At 44.5% G+C, this 26,828-nt stretch overlaps 1 protein-coding gene across 2 annotated transcripts; it reads left to right on the top strand.

Moving 5' to 3' along the window:
• The first annotated feature begins 3,199 nt into the window (after window positions 1-3,199).
• LOC143334339 (SH3 and cysteine-rich domain-containing protein 2-like) lies at window positions 3,200-26,087 on the top strand. 2 transcript variants are annotated; one of them, XM_076753102.1, is made up of 11 exons: window positions 3,253-3,858; window positions 11,536-11,884; window positions 13,099-13,193; window positions 15,272-15,356; window positions 17,670-17,785; window positions 18,768-18,837; window positions 19,048-19,130; window positions 19,234-19,322; window positions 21,617-21,668; window positions 22,969-23,106; window positions 23,733-26,087. In XM_076753102.1, the coding sequence occupies exons 1-11, from the start codon at window positions 3,772-3,774 to the stop codon at window positions 23,829-23,831; spliced, it is 1,263 nt and encodes a 420-aa protein (XP_076609217.1). In that variant the 5' UTR covers window positions 3,253-3,771; the 3' UTR covers window positions 23,832-26,087. The 2 variants fall into 2 exon arrangements, with proteins under 2 accessions (XP_076609219.1, XP_076609217.1); XM_076753104.1 differs by lacking the exons at window positions 17,670-17,785; window positions 18,768-18,837 and having other exon boundaries at window positions 3,200-3,858.
• Window positions 26,088-26,828: the final 741 nt, after the last annotated feature.

The raw sequence follows: 26,828 nt of genomic DNA on the forward strand, positions 1-26,828 counted from the left end.
TTACAATTAACCGATATAAATGAATATGTACGTATGAATAAATATATACCTATATTATTAAGACTTGTCTGGTTTTCTCTCTTGTGTTGAGCTCTCATGGGTAGTGGTTGTTCAGCTCTGTTCGAGCAGCAGATGGCAGCGATGAGCCAGTTGTGGTGACTCCATCACTGCTGGTCTGACATCAGCGCTCAGCTGGTTGCAGGATTCAGCATCTATTAGCCATTCAATGAGTCTAATTGATTTGCTTTAGCCAGGAGCTAAAAGGGGTTAACCACCAGTTCCCAGACTGAAACACATTTTTGTTTCCTGAAAGGAAATAAAAGCTTGAAGTAATAGTTTGTTTTCACAAAATTTCAGGCATTATCAGAAACATAGGCCTGTAATTCTTTATTCTGAAGAAGTGAAGTAAACTGGGCTCCTGTGCAGGAAGAGCACAGGTGTTACGATTAACATGAGTGATTGCTCTGTCCCAGGAAGCTGTGACGGTGAGCCAGCATTCACAATACCAGGACCGTGGAACTGGAGCAGCTTAATGGCATTCAGTCGTCCTTAATTTTATGAACATGTGTGCCAAAATAGGAAACTTTTCACTTAAAAACACCCAGATGAAGCTCTTCAGCAGCTGTCCATGGTGTCTGTGGAAATGAGAAGGAGAAAACTGTCATTTTTATGGTCCACATTACTACATTATTAATGTTTGTAAATGTAGTTATTCTTTCAAAACACCACTTTTGCTGTTTTTGTAAAAAAAAATTGCTGCTTATGTTGAATTAGATGCTAAGATTTCCACAAACTTCCTGTTGTGGTGCTTTTTTTCTCAAGAGGGACCAGGTGAAGGAAGCAGACACTTGTGGACATGCTTACTTTTACTGGGACTGTGGAAAGCTTCATTTAGTTCAGTGTTTCTCAATTCCGGTCCTCGGGCCCCCCTGCCCTGCATGTTTTAGATGTTTCCCTCCTCCACCACAGCTGATTCAAATGATCGGCTCATCATCAAGCTCTGCAGTGGCTTGATAACGAGCCACTCATTTGAATTGGAGCAGGAAATATCTAAAACATGCAGGGCAGGGGGGCCCGAGGACCGGAATTGAGAAACACTGATTTAGTTGAAGCTGTAGAGGCTTATTTGCAGTGTTCCTGGTGCTTGTGAGATTAAAACTGCTATAGGACAGGTTTGCAACTTACCAACGCTGTCTTAAGATGATTGGCAGGTGCCCATATGGCCATTCATTGCACCTCCAATGTAAGAGATGGAGACAAAATCCACATTCTGCTCTAAGCAAATCAAGTGCACATTGCCCAAAGTTACTGCAGTTTTAGTGTAAAACTCCCTTGAATTTAGCCCAAAAACCACATTAACGTTGAACTACTAAGAAGACAAAATAATGAACCTTAAACTCTGCTTCAACATAATTTACTCACAAGCTCAGCAAATCACTGAGAGACTTAGCACAAGTGTCACTTTGCTCATCTTTTGTACAAACAGCGCAGCCTTCATGGGATGTGTGTCTGCAGTTTCAAATGTCACTCTGCAGATTTGACAGACTTTTGGAGCTCATGGGACACTGCATGTCGAGTCAAGGCTATATTTGTCTGCGCTCGCGTGTCTGAGGTGAAAGCACAGATGAACAATCAGTATCAATTTATCCCGGTGAAGAGCGGCAGCTCCGGGCCTGTGACTGCACCATGACGACCGCTGTCACGGCTGGGCTCCGTCTTCCGCTGCGTGGGACTCATTTTGTTCCTCTCATCCTCCTTTTGGTTCCCCTGCCTGTAAATCACTGAGAGCTCCGTGTGTTTTCACTCCCGTTTTAATGTTCATTTTTAGCAGCCCTGTTCCAGCACCTGGGGTAGGATGAAGAGGAGGGTGGCTCAGAGGGAAAATTTCAAATTATGTCTCTGTGTGTGTGTGTGTGTGTGTCTCCTTCAGCACTCCTCTCAGCTCTTCTGTGTGTTCTGCATTGGAACACAGACGGATCAAATCACAGCTCGCTGCACACCGCCCCACCAAGACATTGTGTTTCTGTTTATTTTTGACAGCAAAGCCACAGCTACAGACTTTTGACTTGGCTTCTGTTGGCAGAGTGTTCCTTTCAGCAGTCACTCTGCTATCTGCTGTGCCCCGGCTCTGAGTGAAGCAATAATTAATGTGATAACAGAGGCTCTCTCCCCTTTGTCTTCCCCTCTTTTTCTCGAACACACCCACGCCCGAAGACTTTCTGACAGCTTAGAGCAAACTTTGATGTCAGGCTTAGGTGAATAATGCAGCGCAGAGAGAGAGAAAAAAACACACTTTAATCACATTTAGAAGTCCTACCTCTCTGTCACACTGTGAAATGTGCAGTATCAGCATAGAACTCAATTTAAAACACCATGTACCACCTTAGCTTTCCCTGTCTTTTACCTTCATTGAGTTAATTCAGAAACCAGTGGCTGTGACCACAATCTTATTGCTTCGTTCTTTTTCATCCAAAGAGTGATGTATGTGCCGTAAAGGGGGCAGTCAGTAGACACACACCCCGGGAGGCTGGTAAAACCAGGTAGGAAATGAGATTGCAGTGGAAATCAGAGGTACCAATCATTTGGCCTCATCGGAGCTGCTTTAAACAAATAACACCGACCCTGATGGAGCTCCATCTCTGTAGGCCGAGAGGACAAATGACAAGGAATGAATGAAAACAGAGTAAAAGTACACCTTAAAACTAGTTTCTCCAAAGCTTAAAAAACGAACTGAAAGTAGTACAGCTCATCCCATATAGGTCACTTTCTGCCAGAGAAGATGAATCCACCTCATCCACCGCCCACTTCTTTCATTACTTAAACATAACTTTGACATTGATTCATAATGATGGCAGAGCCTGCTGCCTCATGAACCACAGGCAGACACTATATACAGATATACAATATTCTGATTATCAATAATATCTAATCGTTTACCTGTTTTGAAACTAATACCAATTAGCAATTACAACAGTAGAGTAAAACAGGTGCACTTCGCGGCTTTGGCTGAAACATGCAGGAAAATGAAGAGAGAACATCCTGCTGTTATTACAAACGCTCATCGCCTCAAAGAGAAATACAGCTCTCTGTTTGCGGATAGTGAGCTATTCTATATTTGGTCTTCCAATGAGCCCCCGCCCACGAGCGTGAATCCTGATTCGGTCTAAATGGATTCTGGCAGAGTTGTAAAAATTGCCCCAATCATGCGCCTCAGACGCACGGAAAGGCGTGCCTCCGATTGCGCTTAAATTTAAGTCTGTGCGGCGGTGAGAGGCACAGTTCGCTTTGGATTAACAGCCCGTCAGTGCCTTTTAGAGCACCAGCTTTGTTTGGATCTAGTCATATTTATCTGATATTTTGACATCGATGTCTTGCTGATTTTAACCATTTTTGCAACTGTAAGACGGAATTGTGCCACATTGGAGCGATGCGCATCAAGGGACGATACAATTACCCCTACACTCGGCTCATCCTTCTCCTGGATGCGTGTCCATGCATGGCATGAGCGAATACAAACTGGTGTGTGCTTTAGTGTTTAGAAACTGTTTAATCAACCTGAAAGCTTGCAACTGGTGTGTGGAGAGCAAATGGCCGTAAGGCGTCCACCTCGCAGCGCGCACAAACCCCTGTGATGTGGATCTGGCACACTTTCTCAAGCTTTTGTATGACTAAAGCCGGAGATTTCCTTCCGACTGGACACAGTCTGAGGAGTTAAGAGTGTTTTATTTTATTTCATTTTATTGTTGAACGACTCTTTCCATCACGGTATCAATGATGACTGAGAACAACGAGATGGAGAGCGACTCGCAGCTCCAGCGCTCTCCAAGCACCATGTCCATCCAACCGATGTCATCAAAGGCAAGTACCCGCAGTTTCGAGCTTTGCTCCGAACAGTGAGCGCACTCATCTCTAATGACCTTTCCCGCAGTTCATACACGAGAAATAAGACACTCAGGTTCAAGCAGTGAACTTTGCAGAGCAGTTTCTTCCACGTACGGAGAGCAAAATGATTGCAGACTGAGTAAGAAGGGAGATTCTTCTCGGTTTTTTTTTTACCTGTACTGTTGTAGTTTTGTGCTCTACCTGTATTATTCCACCGGTTTATGTAATATTGATGACAACACTTCACAATCGCAGTTGTATTCATCACGGCTGCGTCACTAGGTGTAACTTCACACGTAAGTTCTGATGTCACTCTGTCTCCCCCTCTCGCTCTACGTCTCCAGACCGCTTACACACACACACACACACACACACACACACGCACACACACGCACACACACGCACACACACACACACACACACACACACACACACACACACACAGTCCTGTTTCCATCACTTCAGAGGACATCACATTGAGTTACATTCATTTCCTGCACACTTACTCCACAACCACTACTAAAACCAAGTCTTCAACCTAAAATTTAATGGTCTCATGTTTTGTCCCCCAAAGGCCACATCGTGAGTAGTACATGTCAACACGGGGGCGGGGGGGGGGGGGGGGGTTATGTTTACTATTAATTTACATAGAAGAATGGTCACAATTACATGTGTTAATTATTGTCTTTTTGATGATTACTGAGAGAGTCTGACACTGACACACAGTCAAACGACCTTCTATGCTGCAAGAAAGTTTATATTGTAAAGGGCATAAATGGCCACATTTACTTCTGTATGCATTTTGCGGCTTATGTACAGAACTAGATCCTGTGACTGTACAGTATAGGCTTGCCTTGGCCTCAAGTGTCCTTACAAAGCGCTCTTATGATTCCATTTAATTTGTTGAGATGACTGTATAAACAAAGATTTCAAGAGCTGGCCTCCAAGCGCCGGAGCTGTGAAAGCTTTCTCAATATTTTTATAATGGAAGGCTTTTAGGACACTTGATTCATTAGGCCCAAACACTTGATAAGACTTTCCCTCAGCTGAGTCTTTGTCTCCACCTCATGCCTCCTCCGCCCACACGCAAGCACACACACACACACACACACACATGCTGTGGACATGTTTGAAGCAAAGTGACGCTCCTGCGCAGCGCAGTCAGATGCTCCACCAGCGGACTGCCTCTGTGCTTCATCTAAATATTTGATGTGCTCTGTGAGAAGTATGAATGTCGGCGTTGTTGTGAGCCATTTTATCCCCCCCCCCCCCTCCACTCCAGTGCCACACTCCTCACTGGCTGCCACTAAAGCTATTGAGTGATATTCTGTGCCAAGGAGGACTGATTGGTATTCATATGATTCATTGGCTGCACCGGCTTCACCACATCACAACCATTAATACCACAAACTAATCAAACTGGTCATTCAGTCACCAGCCTGGTCCCTCATCTCCCTCTGCTCTCACAGTCAATCACGGTTGAATTCAGGGCTCTGTGTGAGAACAGATTTCCCTTTAACCTTAAGCCCTCGTGCTCCTTATGCAGATGTTTGATATTCAGGTGAAAGATTCATCGTAACACTGTTGAACTTCCTTTAAATGCTCGGGATTTAATAGGTCCCTGCCACTGGAAGGTCAACGTGAATTCACGACCCCGTAAGAGTCTTATCAAGGAATGTTGTAGGAGAATATTGATGTGAATGTCAGTTTATTTCTGCTATGCACAGGTGTGGTCCCAGGAGGCTGAAAATCCTACACGTCGATTCTCCACCCATATCTGTTTTACACACTTAATCAAAGCCATTCCTGAAATAAAATGAAAGAAAAAAAAATCTGCCACAGGGTGTAATTTTTTGAAGGAATCAAATCAGACACACGAGTCCGTGGTGTTTTTAATTAGATAAGGATGACAGGGAGAGAGAGAGAGAGATAACAGATGCTCCTTGAAAACCACCAGCAGCAAATTTGCCACAAAGATGGATATCAGAGATCAGGAAGAGAGGAAAACAGTGCCAGAGGATTAAAAGGAAGGGAAGCGTGGACGTTCTCCCTGGCTCTCAACAATGTACCGTGGTCTATGGCCAAGGCCGGCAGAAACGTGAGTGGTGGAGCAGACGAGATGCCAGAGCAGCGATCATCAGCCAGTAGTGTCCCTCTTTGTTGAGAGCTGTTTGATCTCAGGGCTGTCGATGCTCTGGGAGCTTTTGCTGTGATAGAAGTGCACAAGTAAACCTCTTTTCCCTCAAGATGAGCACACAGAGATTTAAAAACTTACACCACCATGGGTTGTTTTTTTTTTTTTCTTAGATTGGCCCCTTTGTCAGCTTGCCCATAGAGCGATGAGAGAAATCACAATCCATCCACGTGTCCCCTTTGGATGCTTCACATCCAATCTTCTCTCAATGTGAGCACTTAAGCACACACACAGCCGGCACAGTGATAAGAGGTGACTGGCCTTGCCTACAGTGCGAAAATGAGAACTTGCCGCGGCTCCAAAGCTAAATGACAAGTAATCACACACCATACAGTTTGTGGCCAAGTTCAGCTGTTTTGTCAAGGAGATATTTCACTCTGCTTCATCACTAAGCTTGAACTCAGTGTGTTGAGTCACGGTAGTTTAATCCAGAGCTAAGTAGCTTTAGCAGTAACAAAAGATGGTTTTTCTGCTCTATCTGGCAGTCATATCTTGATACTCTCGTATCATGCTGGTAAATACCAATTACCAAAATAACAAACTGGTAAAGCACAGGCGGGAAAGAAAAACAGGAGAAGGGAATAAGCACAGACGACCTGACAGCAGAACGAGGGAAGACGCACACTGATTAAATACACGAGAGGGAAGATTAACGAGGGGCAGGTGAAACTAATCTGCAATCACCAGGTGGGAAAGAGACAAAGGCAGGAAGTAAAACAAAACACGACACATGGGGAGAGGCTCTTTCAACATAAAACAGGAAATAACTACAAAACTTACCTCTGAGTTAATCCCGACCGCACTTCTAAGTTCATTAACTATCACTTCACTTTCTATGTCACAGATTTGAGTGACTTGGACGATGGAGTGAGTCGAGGGGGGAGGCTGAAGTGGGCCAAGGTCTTCATTAATTAATGTAACACCTTCACTGCTGTGATGTTTATTGATGTGACACCACAGGGGAAGGTGTGAACCGTCGACACAGTGGACACTCCATAACTGGCTGTATCTATTTGTGTGCCGCTGACGAGGGGAAGAGACGTATCCGTTAGGGAGATTTGTTTGTCACCATCGATGCTCATTCAGAAGCAGACAGGGCGAGGGAGTCTGACAGCTATTGTGTAGTGCTTGGGGTGTTGTGTGTGAACAGTGATTGGGCGAGTGAAAATTGGTGGGTGATGAGTTGCCAGGGCAAAGCGACATGGCGGGTTAGCCGAATGTGGGCGTGGAATTGTGCTGCAGCGTGGAAAGTAGTTGTAATCCAAACTACTATTTCGCACAGATTCTCCTCCATTAAGCAATCACAGGGTAAGATTGGGGGGGGGGGGGGGGTCTGTGTGTATGAGCGTGTGTGCTGTGTGTGTGCATGCATGTGCTGTAGGGACAGAATGATGGCATCAAGCCTGTGATTATGCATCTCTTATCTCGTATTCAAGGGGGAATCTGCCAGTCTGTCGTGCATAATGACTTTAGCCAAGACGGGAAATGTTTGGACGTGGCGCTGGTTCAGTATCCTCCTTGTAATGATAACCAAGGCTGTTTGCACACTTTACTCACATTTTATATGTGTAATTTTATGCTCTCTCCCTGTGATTTTTGCAATTTTTTGCTCCTCTGTAATAAAACCTTCAGCTTGTCCTTTCGCGTCTGTTCAATCAGAGCTTGTTCCTGTCCTCTGAAGTCAGTTTTACATTATCTTCCCAAAACCACACAGTGAAAGTGTAAATAATTACATCCCTAAATACGTCGTGTACCTGAGGATGATCATTTCCTCTGTAACCACATATTCTGCTGATGACCTAGAATTGAATTGAGCCAGGAAACTGTGTCTTCCACAGCACGGTTATCCTTCATAAGTCTGAAATATCCTCACTTGGAACAAGGACGGATGTGGTGACGTTCACCATGGCAAAAAAAAAAAAAAAAAAACTAATTGTGCACACTCTTTAATAGAGCAAGCCCAAAAAGGCGGGCATGAAGCTGGGGAGAATTTCAAAGTGGCTACAGACAGTAAAATACTGCATTTTTAGGTCGCGTACAAACACTTGTTGAATGCTAGCTTTGGCACTGATTTAAAACTGTGGAGTGGAGGTGTACTCATATCTGTTGCACTGGGTGTTTTTTTTCCCCAATTTCTGCTGCATGTTTCTGATACTGACAGCACAGAGGCGACAGGCACAATTCAGGAGTGAGCACAGATAGTGGTGAAAGTAGGAATTTGAAGGAATTGGAGTAAAGAATTAGCTCAAATCTCTCAGCTGTAACACATGTGCACAGCTGGCCACTCTCTACATGATGTGACTGTCTCATTGCTGTTTTGAGACAGATGCAAAGATGCAGCGGTGCAGACCCCAACACCAAGACTTTATAGTTCAGTCATGGCTTCTGGACAGGTTGGACCACCCCATACATATCTCAGCCTTGCTTCCAGCCCCATTACAATCTGATGGAGGGAGGAAGAGCCACATATTTGGATGAAATAAAAGCTTTACCATTGAATTAAGTCTGCTCAAACCCCGCTGCCCCTCTATGGAGTATCGACTTGGGACATAATTGGCTACATGTGAGAATGGCTGGGGGTCGGTGTATGGATTGAAGATGTGTGAATTATGGGCTTTTAGGAAGCTGACACAGCTCAGTAAAGATCTGCAGCAGTGTGATTGATGCTTCTTGAAGAATACTGACTGTGCAGGTGCATGTAAATGTGGGTAACGTTATGCATTTTGCATGGCCGTCTGCGTCATTTGTGAATTATATGAATAATTTGTTGAGACAGAAACACCAGCAATGTAAACCAAACCCACGTTTGTTCTTGGGAGAAGCATTATTTCTGCAGTTAAAAGGCTTCATTCGATACTCGTCAGAAGTACATTTAGTAGATAAATGAAAGACTGAAGCAGTTCCCTCTGCACTTGACAGGCATTGTCATGAGATTACGGGGGATGAATAGTACAAATGGGACCAGATCTTAATCACAACCAGGGTGTCATCTGCGGTGAAGCTCGGTTCACTCTGAATCATCTCCAACGATATCTATATCTCACCTGTCGCAGGAATTCATGTGAGAAATTCATGCACATGAATGGAGACTGTGTGTTCTGATGACCTGACTTCAGCGTGCTATCACACTGGCTTTGACTCAGATGTATGACGCTCTCAGCTAATGTTCAAATGGAAGCTAACGGGAATGCTTTTTAGGCTCGCACACTGACAGATGATTAGATTAGCTGTAATTGAGACATGTGCCCTAGCTGGAGCTGTTATGCCGGCACTCATCTGCTCTGATTGAGAGAGCTCAGCTCAAGACTGTGACGCTGCACAGAAAATGTGCGGCGAAGCATTGTAGCCGTAGCAAACATGCTTAAAAATGCATACCACATGCATGCCAGAAGGCCTTCTTATGTTAGGTAAAGTTAGGTAATAACGTTTAATGGTTGTAGATCGTTTGCTCGTGTTTCAGCAGGTGGAGTTTGCTCAGTTGTCATAAAATTGCAGATGCTCATTTTTCTGAGCACCTTAAAGGAGAAGCAATTTCACACATCAAAGTTTGGGGACTTTGGGGATTGTGGAAAAAGTTGTAAGTCGGCGTCAGTTTGGGCTGAAGACTACAAGTCTGAAAATCTGGTGGTGTTGAGTTAGAAAGAAATGAGGTTGCCGGACCTCTTCATCTGAAACACACTCGGTGGGGTTTGCAGGGTTAGTCTCAGTAATATCAGAGTAATGATAAACTGTATGGTCCCTACTGGGAAACTTGCCTTGGGCTTCATTCCGGTGTAAATCAGCCTCAATTACAGAAACAAATAAAAAAAAAACATACAGCACAAACAAATTCAAGAGCCTGAAATATGTGCAAAATGTCTCAAAACACATCTATACAACCTACTAAACAATCTCTTCCAGTCCACTTATCCCAAACCACCACAGCGCCGCACATCCCCTGCAAGCAACAACATCGAAACCACTTTTCATGCTAACTGCCATCAGTAGAAATGAATGTTGGTAGTGCTTTAAATTGATTGAAAATGAGTCAGACTGACAATACTCTCTCACTGTGTTTGCATCATTTTTGAAGTTGCAATGTATAAACTCTTTATAAGATACAATACAGAGAGAAAAACACTATTCTGTGCACCCACAGCTATAATAGCGATATAAGGAATTGTACTAGTCTACCCTAGCTTGTCCTCATCAGTGTAATTAGATGAACGGAAATTTCTAATAGAGGTTTACAGGAAGCATGCGGACTGTGCAAACCCGCACTCACTTGCAGATGTAGACTTTCTCATGCTCTACACACACACATACACACGCTCAAATAGACAAACTGTTTTCATATCTTATTCCCAGACGCGCGGAGCTGTAAACAGCATGTCCCCGTAAAGTGATTATGTTTGGCACTGAGCAGAGCGAGCGCAGACAGGCAGACAGACAGAGCGTACGCACACAGTGTCTGTGGCCTACTGATTATCTGTCTGCTTGTCTGTCTGTGTTGATGCATTCTTCCCCTGTGACACAACCACACCCTCACACTGTTCTCCCGCTGCCACTGCATGTCAAGGTAACAAATGGCCGCCTATCCCCCGGGAAACTAGCATCATCATCTGTACACGTAGCCGGAGGGAAATGTCAGGAAACATGCATTTATCTAGGCAATCAATGCTGGATGGCTGCAGAGGACAGAGCTTACAGACGTGACAGCCACTGACGTTATGTTTTGTCGTCTGTTGAGCTTTTGAAATGCAGCATCCATCAATTCTTTACGACCGTTTGGTCAATACAGCTTTCTAGAAACAGGCTCGACTGGTTATGTCAATACACCAGAGAGGGTGTGTGCAACTGTTCCATGTTGTGGGCACGCGAGCTTGGCCCTGTGAGGAGGGATCCATCATCCCTGTATGTTTAGTGAAAATCTGTGGCAGGATCAATTGGCCCGATGAGCAGACTCCATCAGATTAAGAGCCCAGGAGGAAGGCTGTTGGTAAATGATAATGCTGTGTAAACTGTCTTGTTTCAGTTGAAATAGCCCCCCAGCCATCACTACCAAGGAAATACCATTTATTCACGGCAGTCCTCAATGTATGGCCGTGGGTGTTCTCAAAGAGAGAAAGCTTATCTTGTTTAACCATGAGCCAAATGCACAAGCTACCCTGTTAAATGTGACAGTGCGAAGGATATGCTTAGTCTCACGAAGGGAACGTACAGATAGCTTCGCCATTAATGTGTTGTTTCCTTATGAGGTGATATTGCATTTCATGAGTCACCCTCTTTCCCCATGGTCTACAGAGCATGGTCAGAGCAGCGTGTTGTGTTTATGGATGCCGGGATATTGCCTGTGCTGTCCTGAGGGCGTATTGGACATTTGTTATTGCTCCCTAATGTGGCGCAGCATTCTTGCTTTATCTTGTGTTTATTCGTGGTGTAACCTCTTTCTCTGTGCCTCTGTCAATGTGTGTGTGCAGCTCCAGAGACTAAAACGCTCGCTGTCCTTCAAGACCATCATGCGCAGCAAAAGCGTGGAGAACTTCTTCCAAAGGTCCTACAGCGATGCTCGCCTCCCCCCGGATTTCATTACCGACCCGCCGCCTCCGTCTCCTCCGCTGCTGCCTGGCTCCCCTCTCGTCGGCGACCGCTCACCGTCCATTTCACCGTCTCTCAGCCCCAACCCCTCCATCGCCTCCCACTCCCCTTCTCTCAGCCTTTCCCCATCACTGCCCACCAAGCCCCCCAGACCTCAGATTACCCACTCTTTCCAGGACCATGTCTTTCGCAAGCCCACCAACTGCCAGCACTGCAAGCACATGATAGTGGGTAAGGCGTTCAATCTCCTCCCTGGATGCTCTTTGCTTTTTTTTTAGCTGCAGGTTTCACAGTTTTTCTGGCCTCCCCGTCTTTGCTTATGTGGCATGCGTTCTAGTGCAAACTGAAGAGCATTTTATGCAGCGGACATCACCAATTGTACATTTAAAATAGTCATATACGGATAATATTTCATATATTATACATCCATGTAATTCCTGTGAAGCCATGGTAGCACACAATAACAGAGTCACTTGATTAAAAGGAAAATCCTTGAAGCAGTTGAAGAATCTATCTTACTATCAGATTCAAAAGAGGCTTTTATGTCTTCAGTGCAGTTCTCTCAGTGTTTGTAGCTGTGAAGAAACCATTAGGTTAATAGGGACTGCTGTGGTGTAGATGTGTGAGTGCTTCTATCCCTAATTTGCCGCTTGCATGAACTACAAGCCACTGCTAGCATTTCTGCTAAATCTACCTCCTGTCACTATGATCAATTACAGACTCCAGCCTCCTCTGCTTTTGCCACTGTGTTTTTTGCATGCATTGTAGGTTTATTTATATAATGCAGCGCCTCCTTCTAGTCGGACTCCTCTGCAGTCCACGTTCCAGCCTCTGTCTCCTTGTTAAGATGATGAAGTAAAATCAATTTTCCCTCTTCAAAGTAAAAGTAAACGTGTTCTCATCAAGCCATCCAGTGTGTTTGATTGTTGTTTCTGCTCATAACAGACCTGTCGATGTGATCCCCATCTGAAACAAATCCAGAAATCTTTTTCTCTTTGGTCTGTAAGATAAAAAGAGACTCAGCTTTTAGCTAAAAACAACAGTCGCCAGAGGATTTGTCATGACCTAACAAATCAGGGGAAAACATCCCAATACGCAGAGGATTTTTATCACTGATGCACTTGAAAACAAAGATGAAAAAGCAAGATGACTCAATGCCATATCGATAATGATTGAAACATCTCCAGCTGGTTTCCAATCTCTGCAGGCTGTTTTGGAAGAGGAGCTGTGAAGCTGCAGCTCTGCAAACAGCCAGCTTGACAAACCTGGGACAGCTCTTGATTACACTCTCCACCTGAGCAGAGAGAAACCTGCTCATATGAGCTGAAGGCCACTTTGGTTTGTTAGCTCTTCCTGTCTGCAGCCCCGCTGAGTATTTCTTCTCGGGGCTGCCGCCACGTCTGCGTCCTCTCCTCTCATTCTCGCCTCTCTGTCCCTCTCTGCAGGAAACTCCAAACAGGCTCTGCGGTGTAAAACATGCAAGATGGCCGCTCACCTGTGGTGCACCTCAGAACTGTCGCAGCAGCCGTGTCACGGGAAGGTGCGAACACACTCGCAGACTTTGATGTTGCCCTTATGTATGACATTGGTGGACTGACTCTGTTAGTTTGCTTCCCATTTTATCTGTAATGTGTCTTTTATTATTATTATTGGTGCTGCTTTTGTTTTAAATGTCCTATTTGTGACATTTGTGTGTGGTGATTGATTTGGCCCATACAAAAGGAGAAATATCCTAAAAGGAATTGCCTCACAGCCACCAGTCAGTTAGCTCAGTTTAACACAAACACGGGAGGAAACAGCCAGTCTGGCTCTGTCCTAAAGTAACAGAATCTGCCTGTTGGCATCTCTAACCTCGCTTGCTTAATCTGAGCAAAAACTGAGGACAAATTAACCATTTTAGGGGAGCTTATGTGCTGGATTCTGTGTGTGTTACTTTCTGGGCTGGTTGCCTGAAAAACAAGAAATTCAACCGTTAAACAAACAAGATATTAGCAGGTTAGCAGGCTAGCAGTTTCCCACTGTTCCCAGTCTGTGCTGAGCTAAGCTAACCTGCTGCTGGATGCTTAGAATAAAACTCTTTGCTATTAAAATAAGGGAAACCCCATAAAATACAACTTATCTCGACTAAAGAGGAAGCCGTATCCCTTTTACTTTGATGAAACAAACGAAAAGTGTTTTGAGACGCTGTCGCTTCTCTTCCTCGAGTCTGACCTCCCATTTGTCTGGATCTACCCAGACATTTTTAATAGGCCCATTATAAAAACACCGGCAACAATAACAGTTTGGACTGCAATCATGATTTGAATAACCTGCACAGAAACACTGTTACCATGGTAATTTTACCATAAATCTGGACTGGTTGGACGACTGGATCACGCTGATTCTACCAGTACCGTTAAAGTTTCATGCAGCTGAGTGTGAAAATAGAGATCGTATCATTATTGTTTGATATAAGTCAAGGACAGCGGCCTGTGGTGCAGTTATTTGAACACATTGCTTCATATTTTTTAACGTTTCATCACTGTGCCATCCATTACATCAACACACACACACACACACACACACACACACATAATACAGTTTCCACTCTGTAAGAGATGTGAAGTGCTGCTGTGGCTGAAACAAAGCCATTAATCACATCACCTTTCCTCTGGGGCCAAAAACATTAGAATATCCACATTTATAACCCAACTTGATTTTTAGCTGCATCTAAAATCATTGTACTTGCTAAATCATAATTATTAACACTCAGTAGCGAGAGAAATTTGAGATTTCAGACCTTGGGATCAAGTTGCAAAGTGGAATTTGTAGCGTAAAGTAAAAGTAAAACGCCGCAGACAACACGCTGTGGGATTTTCCACATTTCGTATTTGGACACTGTGTGAAGGGCAGTGGTAGAAAGGGAGTGTGGTGCACCAGGCAGTAAATTGGGAGTGATTTCAGCCAGAGATTTTGTGTTTACCCTCTAGCGTAGGGCAGAGGACATTAGCATGCAGCAAGGGATGAGACCTTCTGAGAGCCACTTGGAAAATTTTAAGAGCACTGTGTGTTTGAGATGGCTCAGTGCAATTTGAAAGAGGAGCACAAAGACAAAGAGAAGGAGAGTTAGGGGAACGATGAGGGTAATGAAAAGTAAAATATCATCCGACCAGGACCTCAGCATCTTCAGAGAAACCAGGGAATGACTTACTACCTTTGATGCACATTGTTTCCCTCCTCATCATAATTTGCCACAGTGAGTCGCTCATTTGCAAGTCAAAGCAAAGATAAACCGATATCTCAGCTGAAACACTGACTGTGCTTAATTCAGTGTGAAATTGCAGACGTGTGGACATACGCAGCATCACATGTCTGTGCCTGTGTGGAAGCCATGTGCACGCAAGGAAGCGACTGAGGGAATTCATTGTTCATAATTAGCAGCAAAGACAGCGAACGCGCTTTACTGCAGCATGTGCGCCACTCACACGCCTGTCTGCGCGTTTCCGATTCACTGATTTTCAAATGACTCCATTAATGTCCTAAAATCACCACATGGAGCCAGTTTCCCCGTCAGCTCAGCCCATAAACAGGAAGTAATGGAAACTGAAAAAGACTCTGCTTTCTGCTCTCCTCCATTAGTCTGGAGCGTTCAAGCGAAACTTCAGCTCGCCGATGCTCGTCAACGACCAATTGTCTGTCGTCAAGGAAGTTCAGCCAAGCCAAGGTGAGCGTGCCTGAGGGCGGCGTGCGTGCGTGCGTGTGTGTTTATGAGTGAGTGCACGTGTGCATTGTTATGCATGTGTCCCGTGTGCTTCTGTTTTGTGACGTTGCTCTTGTCAAGCCTTTTGGTTTATTTTTAGATTTGGTGTCGTGCTTGTGCGTGTACTGTAATAAAACTGTCTCCATCTCACCTGACAACCGAGGAGCATGAAGTGGAAAAATAGAAAGAGGAAGAACAAATTCAGCTTCTCTTGGAGGCTGGTGGACGTTCTGCACCCTGAAAGTATGTGAAGAATATTTATCCTGTAAGTTCTAATGTTCATGTTTTTATATCTCTGTGGTTTGTACTGTGTATCTTTGGACTGATGCAGGGTTTGTCTTAGACTGCGGCTTGCATGTTTACAGCTTCATAAACATTTCAATGCTGCCTATTTTCTCATAGCTAGCTCTCTGTATCATAGCATCTACCTATACTGTATTTCACCCAGAAGAATTTGAAGACAAATCACATTTTTACTTGCTGTACATGCGCAAGCAAAGAAATCTGATATTTCCATGTCACTTTATTGTCTCTTTGTCAAGTAAACCTGCTGAAGGCTAAAACGCTGTGGTACAAGCGCAGACTGTTTTTAGCCTCACCGCCCTGAAAGCACCTGAATTTGTTCTTCCTTTCACCATCGCCTCTGAATGGGAGCTTGTTTTTTCTTTGCCATACCTTCATCCTCTGTGTAGGTGAGACAGTCCTTCATGTCACGTACGGGATGCCTCACTGAATCAGGGTTATCACCTCATGCTGTCACTTCCTTGTACTATCCATGAATCAGGGTACAATTAACCTACAGCTCCATCATCACCCCGAGCTCAGCACCATGACGCCTGGGACTCTGCCAGGGCCAGCTGAGACTGCAACCTGCCAAACTCCCAATCACACATTACAAAGTGTCCTCATAATTATTGCTAACAAAAGGCATGGTGAAATCCTGAGCTCATGTTTATGCATATTAATATTAGATGACAATTTTTGTGATGGATTCATTTACAAACCCTGCAATTTCCCGTCAACTGCCTTTTGGCAGATCGGTTTATTGTCTCATATTAGACCTCATTTATGAGGCTGAGAGGCTAATCGCTGCTGGAGTGCAGCGATTAGACTATAGAGAGTACATAACATTTAACTACCTAAGCTGAAATCTTGCAATGACAATTAAAATCTGATTACCTTTCTCACAAATAGCAAAAATATTGATATTATGTATACAAGGACTACAAGGTTTTGATTCAGGCTGTTTAGGAAAGAAGACTCCCTCTGAATAATATATTTGGCGCTAAAACATTAATCACCGCTCAAACTGTGGTTGCTCTCGTATGCTTTAGCTTACAGTTTGTCAAAATAAGCTCAGGTCACAAGGTGGGGTCGATCAAGGTATGAAGACAGGTATGAAGCCACAGCACATGTAGAATTCTTCCCTCTGCTCTGAAAAGAGAGCTGAAGGTCAGAGAAATCGTTATTTGTGTAGAGGAGAGGAGTACAGAGTCTCTGAGCGCTGCTTTCCAGTCAGCACAAATCAGCTTTATCGTCCCTAAACACTCGGACAGGTCGCACTAAAGACATTCTCGCTGCAGAATTTCTGTTTCTAGCATTCCTGTTTAAATTTTCATCCATCTGACGAGCGCGTGGCGGCACCGACTTCAGTATGAAAGCATTACGACTTCATCCTGCACACACACACACACACACACACACAGCCCTGCAGAAAATTCATTCCGGCCTCCATTCGGCTCGCGTCGAGCTGGATGGAGAAAGGAGCAGGAAATCTAATTCCTAACTTCTGAAGTACTGTGATACCGCCGAGCACCGCCACCGTGCTGCAAATGTAGCAACGAAGGCTTTCTGAGGATTTCCACATTTTAAATCTCATCTCGTATTCCCTTTCTTCTCAGCTGCAGCTGCAGATATATTAAAACTAAGACACATCTTCCTGCCAATAAGTCAATGTATAAATAAATCAAAGCGCGTAGTTTTATTGGAATGTCTTGATGTCCTCTTAACTTTTGGCTGCTGTCCTCCCTCAGACCTAAAGTGGGTCACTTTGGTCTGGGACTGACAGTGTTACTACAGTTAAATTTAGACCCTGTGGTTCCTCCAGATTGGCACAGGCACAGCAATAATGATGCCCAGTGTAATCTCAGTGTAACTGTAGTGTGCGTGTGCAGAGCTGTGTCTTTGCGTGAATAATTTACATGTGCGTTTGTAAAGAAAGTGAACAGAAGTGTGTGCGTGCATGAGTTTTATGAGTGTGTGTGTGTGTGGTTTCAGAGGCGGCGCGGATGCGTGTGGACCCCGTGTACGCCGCCTTGCGCTACGGGACGTCCTTGGCACAGATGAGCCGCTCCAGTTTTGGCAGTTTGTCAGAGTCACCAACACGCAGCCTGGTATGACATCATCACCCAGTGGTCGGGGGTAGAGGACAGTTGGACCCTGTGATTAAGAAAGCCACAAAGTTTGAACAGTGTTGGTCTGTTGGTGACATCCATAGATACAGCAGTGCAGTGATTTGTAGCAGTGCACAATGAGCCCTTAGTTCATAGTTTAGTGCTATACCTTGTAAGCATTTTACAAATCATCTATAAATATATTAGAATTGGTTGGAAAACATTAAAGATGGCAAGTAAATATGAAGCTACAGCCAAGAGACAGTTAGCTTAGCTTAGCACAAAGACTGGAAACAGGGGGAAACAGCTAGCCTGGCTTTGTCTGGAGGTAACAAAATCCGCCTACCAGCCCCGGTACAGCTCACTGATTCACATGTTATATCTTGTTTGTTCGATATGTAGACAGACAAGACAAGTTGCCGTTGTTACGTTGGAATGAGTTCATATTTCCAGTCTTTGTGCTCGGCTAAGCTAACCGGCTGCTAACCTAATATTATAACGTAGTATCACTGAACTCTGCCAGAGAGCCAATGAGTGTATTTCTGAAAATGCCAAACGTCTGCTTGAAAATTCATTTCAAAGCTTATGAAAAGTTTCCTTTTCCTTCAGAAGTCCCCCACTTAAGTCCAACTGGGCATAGGGAGAAGTTTTATAATTGAGCACCAGGATATCATCTATGAGGAGCATTATGGATGATACCGGTCTCTGTGTTCTTCCCATTAAATGTGGACTGTACCCACAAACAGTGTGAAAATCTCCCTAACCCCCCCCCCCCCCCCCCAAAAAAAAAATAATTTTCATGCATAAGTATGTAGGTCATGTGTGCAGGTTCTTTTACAACTTTGAGAACTACTGTTCTGTGCGGCGTGCAGCATGAATAATTCAAAGCCGAAGAAGTTTGACTCCGACTGTAAAATGCATCGTCTTTGACATCCTCGCGCTAACAGTTTATTTTCTCCTCTCTATTTCCTTCTTTGATAAGGGGGAGGGAGGTGAGGAGAGTCAGCAGAGACAGTGCAGCATGGAGGAAGAGATAACTCAGGAGACAGGGGGTAATCACTGCTGCGTGTCTGTGTCTACGTGGACACACATATGTGCTGTGCGTCCGTGCCTACGTGTGCCTGTGCAGTCGTGTTTACCTGTGCATGTCTGCGTGAGAGAGATTTACTGTGTCTGGCTGGGAAAAATGACATGCCTGATTGCATATGTGTGGGTGTATGCTTTCGTGGCACCTTCTAAAAAACATGTCTCACCACCTCCAGACTCCGCCGTCCCCGACAACGAGATCGAGAAGGAGGAAGACGAGAGCGGCGGCCAAGCTCCTGCAGAGGAGAGCAGTGTGAAGGTGCCGCCTCCTTTTAATCCCCCTATGCGGACTGTCAACCCTTGATGCTTTCCTCCTCAAGTGTGTATTTCTGTCTCAAGTCCCTGTGTCTCCCCGTGTCCAGGTGCCCAAGCGCATTGAAGTTCACTCCATCCACACCTATGTAGCGCTCTACAAGTTTCTGCCTCAGGAACAGAACGACCTGGAACTACAGTGAGTAAAAGCCAAGCAGACGGCCTACATGCAGGCGTGTGTGTGCACGTGCGTGGTTGTGTGTTCTTCCTATTGTGTGGATGAGTGCGTTTGCTTTGTCTGTGTTCCTGTCTCTCCCTGTGTTTTGCCCCGGTTGTTCCTGCAGGATGAAAATGTCCCCACCATCTGCAGAGGACAGTGCCTGGGCGCCCGTAAGGACGACTAATTATAAACTCGTAGCCCATCGCTGTCCCCTTGTAGCAACTGAGCTGTGTTCCCAGCAGGGGAGAGGATAAAGACACTGAACAACTGAGAGATGAAAGAGCGTAAGGAAAGATGGCATAGAGCTGAAGATTATCATGCATAGCGAGAGAGAGAGAGAGAGAGAGAGAGAGAGAGAGAGGATGGGAGAAAGAAAAGCGCAAATATAGAAGTAAAAGCTCTATAAGATGGAGGAGGATGTGGAAAGAGAAGAAAGGAAGGATAGAGCCGTGAAATGAGGGCAAGGTGTGTGTGCGAAGGTGTGTGTATGGATGGCTCGGGAACAGCCTTCACAAAGGTGGAAGATCCATGGGACTGTTAATAGCCATCTGTGCTGTGTGTGTGACTGCACGATACATGAGAAGCAATGAAAGCATTATGCACCTATGTGCCTTTGGACTGCAGAGAACAAAAACTACTGATTACTGATTGTCATTTGAAAAAATAAAACATCTAATTTGTAATTTGGACGTAGGAAAAACTCTGGATGCATTCATTCAACATGCAGAATTAATAGATTTACAGGGAATATGAGCACTAACGTTGTTTCAAATCCCTGCACACCCACACTGGTGATTTCAGTTATTCTGGCAGTCACCACCTATGCCGGTAATTAAAGTCATCCACATCTCCATTGCATTCTGAAATCACTCTTTATCTGCTCTAAAGTGCATTGCATTTACTCTCTGCCATTATATGTATAGCGTGGCACAAAAAAATCCCCACAGTGCTACAAAAAAAAAAGCTTTCTGAAACAATTCCACAATGCAAAGCTTCACATCTTATAGATGCCAAGTTTAACAGTCGGGCAGCAGTACACGTCCAAAATAAAATCAACACACAGCAAGCAGTTGAATGTCTGTTATATGGAGTGATTTCACACACAGCCCGTGTGCTAATATGAGTGATAAAGTTTGCTGAACAGACCTTTTTTCCACACCAAACATTTTGGCTTGTCATAGCAGAAAAAACACAGGTGTAACTGATGACATTCAAAGTGACTGCGCTCCATTCAGGTGAGCTCGTTCCAGGATCCTGGTATTGCGCATGCTGGCTCACCGTCGTGGAACTGAGCCATCGTTAAAGAAATTAGCTTCACCTGTGCTTTTCCTGCCACGACAAGCCAAAATATCTGCTGTGAGACAAGAGTTTAGAGGTGCTTCAGAGTGAGGGTTTGTGTTGCTGTTTAAACTTATTGAAGGGTTATAAAGGTGTGTTTTTCTGACTCTGAGCAAAGCTGCTGTTCCCAAAGACATCAGTTAAACTAGGCTAATCCCACTGTTCAACGTATGCCTTCAAACCGCGTGCAGGGACCTAAAAAAGGCATCAGCCAGTTTGTCATTTAGATTTCAAGTAGCTGTGCTCCAGGGAGAAACCTCAGCGAGCAGAACAATCGTTTTCATATTTAAGAAATGGCCAGTATCAGTTGAGATATATGGGTCCCACCCTAGTTGGTGAGTTTATATAACTGTGTGCAAACTTACTCTATGTGTGTGTGTGTGTTGTGTGTTTCTGTGTGATGATCATATAGGGCAGTAGTGAGAGCAGACACCCAGGAGACGCAACGTACAGAAGTGCAATTGGGACAGCAGTTTCTCCCTGTGTATCTGGGACAGAGGGTACACTATGTGTGTGTGTGTGTGTGTGTGTGTGTGCGTGGAAAAAGGCTCATCAAAAACTGGTAGCATCATTAGCATGCAGCCCGGGGCTGGCTGCAGATCAGGTCCAGCCTGCACCACTGCAGTAGGCGCCGCAGAGCCGTACTTCACGCAGACCTCATGACTCCGGTGTCGGCTGCTCTGTCACGTCTGCAGAGGGACACGAAGGCTCATTCACACTTTAACCTCCTCAGCTTTGTAACTGTGGGTACAACAGCTTTCTGTGGCACTTTGATAATGTTCTTTGGTGCTTACTCTCAACTCTTTTCTTCCTTTCTTCTTCCTTTCTTGTTTCATCTCGACCGCCCCCTCCCGCCATCCCCTTTTGTCTACACCTCAATCACCTCCCCTTTCATCCCTCCTTTTTCATCTTCCCTCTTCTGTTATCTCCTCTAGTCCGGGTGATCGGGTGCAGGTCACTGACGACTCTAATGAAGAGTGGTGGAAGGTGGGTAATAAATCACTTGCAAACATCTGTGTGTGTCTGTGCGCGCCTGTGTTCTTGTATGCTTTTGTGTATTCAAGTGTACAGAAATATGTGTGAATGAATTTATTGCGCACCTATGTTAATCCAAGTCTTCAAATCAAGCCTTTAATGCATAACACCTGCTCCATTTTGCCTGTCATAAACATGCAGGCAGCCACAGACAGAAATAGAACATCATTTTCTCTGAAAATTACCGAGAGTTTAACGTAATGAACTTGACTAGTCTTGCAACCTGAAAGAGGTCTTTGAGTCTGTAATGAGCTTCACTCGCTCCCAATGGAAATAAATGTGCATCTGAGTGTGTGTGTGTGTGTGAGAGAGAGAGAGAGTGTGTTTCAGTCACAAAAAAAGGAAGATGCACACAGACTTAACTGAAGAGCAGACTCTGCTTGACTTCAGTGGACCAGCCTTTATGTAGCCATAGACTGTATAAAAGCAGTTAAAGCTTCGGGTCTGAAAGGTGAAGCCATGCAGAGGCGCCTGAAACCTGCATTCTTTCTAATGGCCAGCAAGGGGTTGCAAAAAGAAGTCTGATTGTATAGAAGTCTATGAGAAAATGACCCTAATGACAATTACGGATGCACCCAGCTAACCAAGCTAGCTAGCCAGTGCTAGCATTGCTCCTTGCTTCTCCCTCTTGTCCAAATATTGTCACTTGTGGCTCCAGAAAAACCAAAATGGCGACGGTCAAAATGCCAAATTGAAGGCTTTAAATCGATTGTCCACAAACCATTGAGTGACATCGAGATAGACACATCCTCTTCTTCTATGCAGCAGCAGTCGAAAAACACTTTAAATCAACACTGATGTTCCAAGGAACCTTTAAATTTTGTATAATCTGTGAATCATCTGCTGATGACTAATGTATAGCTTGTGAATCACTTCAATAAACACATAAAAACCTGAGGTAGAAGGTAACACACAGTGAAATATGCTGCATAATATGGTTCAATCAAACATCATCTGTTTTCTCCAGCAAACAAGGGGCTATTAAGTACACATGAAACAAATCTGACATTGAGGTGAAGCAATTTCTCGTTTGGATTTGAAAACAAATATTACCTTAATTAGAGTATTCCAGTGTGTCGTCTTCCTCTGTTGTTCGTACACTTGCGTCTGCAGCCACAGTGATTCACGGCGCAGACAGAAATGTGAAGAAGTGCGTCGCCGTCTGTCTCATTTTGTTTCTAATTTCCCATTACTGTTCAGAAAGGAGAAACTGACAGCGACAAAAAACGCCTCTTTGTACTGTGCTTTTCAGGGCAAGAGCGGCGACAGAGTCGGCTTCTTCCCTGCCAACTTTGTGCAGAGGGTTCGGCCAGGAGAGAGAGTTTGGAGGGTCATTCAGGGTCTTCCCGGCAACCGAGAGAGAGGGCACATGGCCGTGAGGGAATCCCAGGTACACTGATGCTATCATACTGTTTCTTTTCCATTTTACTCGTTTACGTTTGAGATTCCATCGACCTATTTGTGGTTCCCACATTATCCTGTGCAGAGAAGCAGGAGGCTGGAGCTCATCCCAGCTCACACTGGGTGAGAGGCAGGATACATCCTGGTCAGGGCGTGATCAAAGGACTGGCACCGAAATCATCTTTGTTTCCGTGTGTCGACGCTATACGGCTCATCATTTCCAGTTTTTACAGACTTTCAGCCATAAAATTGATAATAATAAATGTCCCCACACACCCAAAATTTGAGTTTCCTCTTTTTCCTCACTCTTGATTTTGCACTCGTTTTTTAACTTCACCATTTTCTAATATTTGATATTCATTTAGCCAAATTAAGCAACGGCTAGCATAAATGACATTGAATATGTGCAGGCATTCGCTGTCAGCCTGTTCATTCACATCCACATATCAAGAGAAAGATTAGATTATGCATGTTTGCAATTATCTGAATGTTCTCCTGTGTGCTTGAAGATTTATTATGGAGTCAAATTCCTTAAATTTAGGAAAAGTCTTGACAGGTAAATCTGGTCCTATGCTCCAGAATCAGAGCAGCTCAGTTTCCCTCTCGTCCTTTCAGATCTGTGTGGGGAAGCTAGAAGATGGCGAGGTGTTTCTGAAGCTGAGCAGCGGGAAGAAGAGAGGGCTGGTCCCGGCTGACTCCATAGAGGAGATCTGAGCCTCACCGTCTTACCACTTCTGCTTCCCCCCTGGGGCGCGCCCATCTTCAAACTATCAACACCACCCCTCCCCGATCCTCCCCTCGGCACAGCGTCAGCCGCAGCCTCCACACCCAGCCGTGACTGACTCAAACCAAATGCAGATAAACTGGACGACATTTCTACAAAGAGCGGGAACCACGGCCCTCGATGAACACATGGTGTCCACTTGAACTGGTTTACTGTATTTAATAGAGTGTTTAATAGAGCGTTCAGTTATGGAACTGCTGTAGGTTTATCGTTGCAATACAAAAATCAGCGTATAGTTTAAAAAAAAAGGGTGCACAAGTCAAAAATGCTTTAAATATGCTTGCTGGATGCCAGTTCACATTGAGTTTTTCCTCATCAAAAAGATGTCTACCAACGTGGGAGGAGGCTGAGTCCTGTAATGGGAACATGATGCTTCTGTCAGTGTCCTTTTCTTGTTTCTACCCACTCCGTATTTCTCATCCCTATCTGCTCATGTCAGGGTCTCTGGTCTGCTGTCTGATATCAGCGTCATGTAGACTGGTACGTGACACGAGGCACTCGCCAAGGACGACCACTGCCAGCCAGAGAGAGCTGCTGCCACTCAGGCAGACCGGAGAATCAGATGAAAGGAGCGCGCACGATCCGAAAATCCTCAGCAGTGTCGGGCTGAGTTCTAACTGCGCTCGCCAACTTGAGAAATGAGAAGAGTTTCAAAGGGAAATTGGAGGCTCTGGGGATGTTTTCACAGGAAACTTTTCTTCCCCAGACTTTTTCAGCATAAAACAACAATGGAAATGTGGTTCGACATCTTTTAATTAGCAGATCAAGATCAACTCAGCACATTTTGCAAAACGACCTTTTCAGCTCTCTACGAAACAGGAACTTAGACTTCCAGGAATTCATTTTGTTGTAATGTATCTTGTTGATGACTTGGGTTATTTTGTTGTCTTACTTTTCTAAGCAAAGACGATGCAGGAGAAATCAAAATGAGGGGGCGTGAAACTCGCAAGTCTGTCAGGGATGTAGGATGGTCCTCGGCAAGAAGAAGTGTCAGAATCTCAAGTGTATCAGTGACAAGTAGCAGGAGCTGTTCCCCTGCTCCCACATGAAGGAGTTCAGCTGGCATGAAAGGGTCGGTGTCTCCACAGACCTGCTGAAGAGCCGCGGCGGGTGTTGTAAGTGTTGCACAGCATTTTAACGTGACTTCACTCGAAGGAACAGCGGGAAATAAACCGCAGCCAGTCTGCCAGAAAAACAACAGCACAATGGGGATATTTCTGACCATGACAAGGAGTCTAAGTTTCACTGACAGCTCGGAGGAGGACACAGGAAAACAGAGGGAGGGGGAGGTGCTGTGAGAGGAGTGACATCAGCGCTGAACCGTCATGACTCACTGTGTGCATGCAGGTAGTGTTGTACCCATGGGTGCACGAGTCATCATTGATCAAATGTCAGCCTGTCACCTCGGTCTTCTGCTGCCTGTTTGGCCTCTCTTGTCCTCACTTTATTGACGAGACTGGTCAGTTATGACATAAAGGGAAGGTTTTATTTTTCTGTGTCGGTGCACATTTGATGGTTCCATCGATTCGCTCATCCATTACTTATTCAACAACTTTGATGCGTTTCTTTAAAAGGAGACCTTGCAGAGGAGAGGATGCACGCACATGAAGACAATGTAGGAAGCAGATGGATTGCACTGCAAAATTCAGAAATAATTTAAGTCATGTCTTCTTTCAGATCTAGTTATTATGACCTTTCTTTAGTCTACATTTCAATATATGTGAAAGCCTTTAGAGACTGTGAGAAATAAGCTTGTCTTCATGTAATAACGAGAATAGCACTTTATTTTGTGTCATCTGAATAATCGTTTTTGTTGAGGTATCTCCTTCGTAGTGCTAGCTGCCATACTTCACCTGCGACTTCACGTCACTTCACCGTGGAGCTCTTCGGGCTGATGGTTCGTCTTTGTGCGTCAGATGTTTCTAAAGTCAAAAAATATCAGAGATGGAAAAAAACTGAGAATTGCACCGCTGCAACCATCCTGGAGGAAAAAAAAAAAAAACGTGTTAGACAGAACTGGACTTAAGGTTTTACCCATGTTTGTTATCTTGCATTGCGCCTAGTTTTATGTAGCACCACATGTTCACACCTTTGAGAATTCAAAATGTAAAGTGTGTGTGATGTGTTTGGATGTGTCCAGATTCATTGGTTGGCCGCATACCTCAATAAAAGATCTTTACAAAACAGCCTCTGCCCTTTTCATGTGTGCAGTCTGCGTCATGATACGAACACTGACGCCTCCTGCATGTATGATCGCTGTACGACATTTGCTGTTTTTCTATATCTGTGCACATATTCACAGCTTATTTAGCCCAAATTACAGGAAGCTCTTAAATAAGGCCACTTTAATGGCAAGTTACAGTGACGTCCATGCATAATGCACCATCCTCCATCCACAAACACACCGCTGTGCACAGAGGAATGCCAAAAATGATGCTCAAAACACAGCTGCACTATAAATATCATGTAATGGCACTGCTGGAGGGAGAGTAATAAAAAAAAGTAATGACATTTTTAGCAAACAACAAATGCCCTCGAGTTCAAAGGAATCCACATTTACACCAGAGTTTGTGATAAGCTGTGCCTGTTCATTCTCTGCTGAGGTGAACAATGACCTGTTTCCACGTTCAGGTGCTGCTCATTTTACAATAATAGTCTCAAAATATTTCCTAAATAGGTTTTGCCTTTCCTGGAAGAAACAACAGACTGGATTTGTATTTGCTGGTTTCTGCTTCTAGGCAGGTTAAAGGTCTGTTCATACAGAAAACAAAGCAAATTTTCGCCTTGTGTCATTCACTCAAAATTGAACGTTCACCCCAAACAGCCAGTATACCGTCTATACAGACATTAGTTCGACCTAGCCAGGCTGTCTTTGCATGTGCTGCCTCTACAAAAGTGAAAACCCCAATCAGAGAGAGGGAGTGACG

This window comes from Chaetodon auriga, chromosome 16, assembly GCF_051107435.1.
Source record: "Chaetodon auriga isolate fChaAug3 chromosome 16, fChaAug3.hap1, whole genome shotgun sequence".
In the NCBI taxonomy this organism is placed as follows: domain Eukaryota; kingdom Metazoa; phylum Chordata; class Actinopteri; order Chaetodontiformes; family Chaetodontidae; genus Chaetodon; species Chaetodon auriga.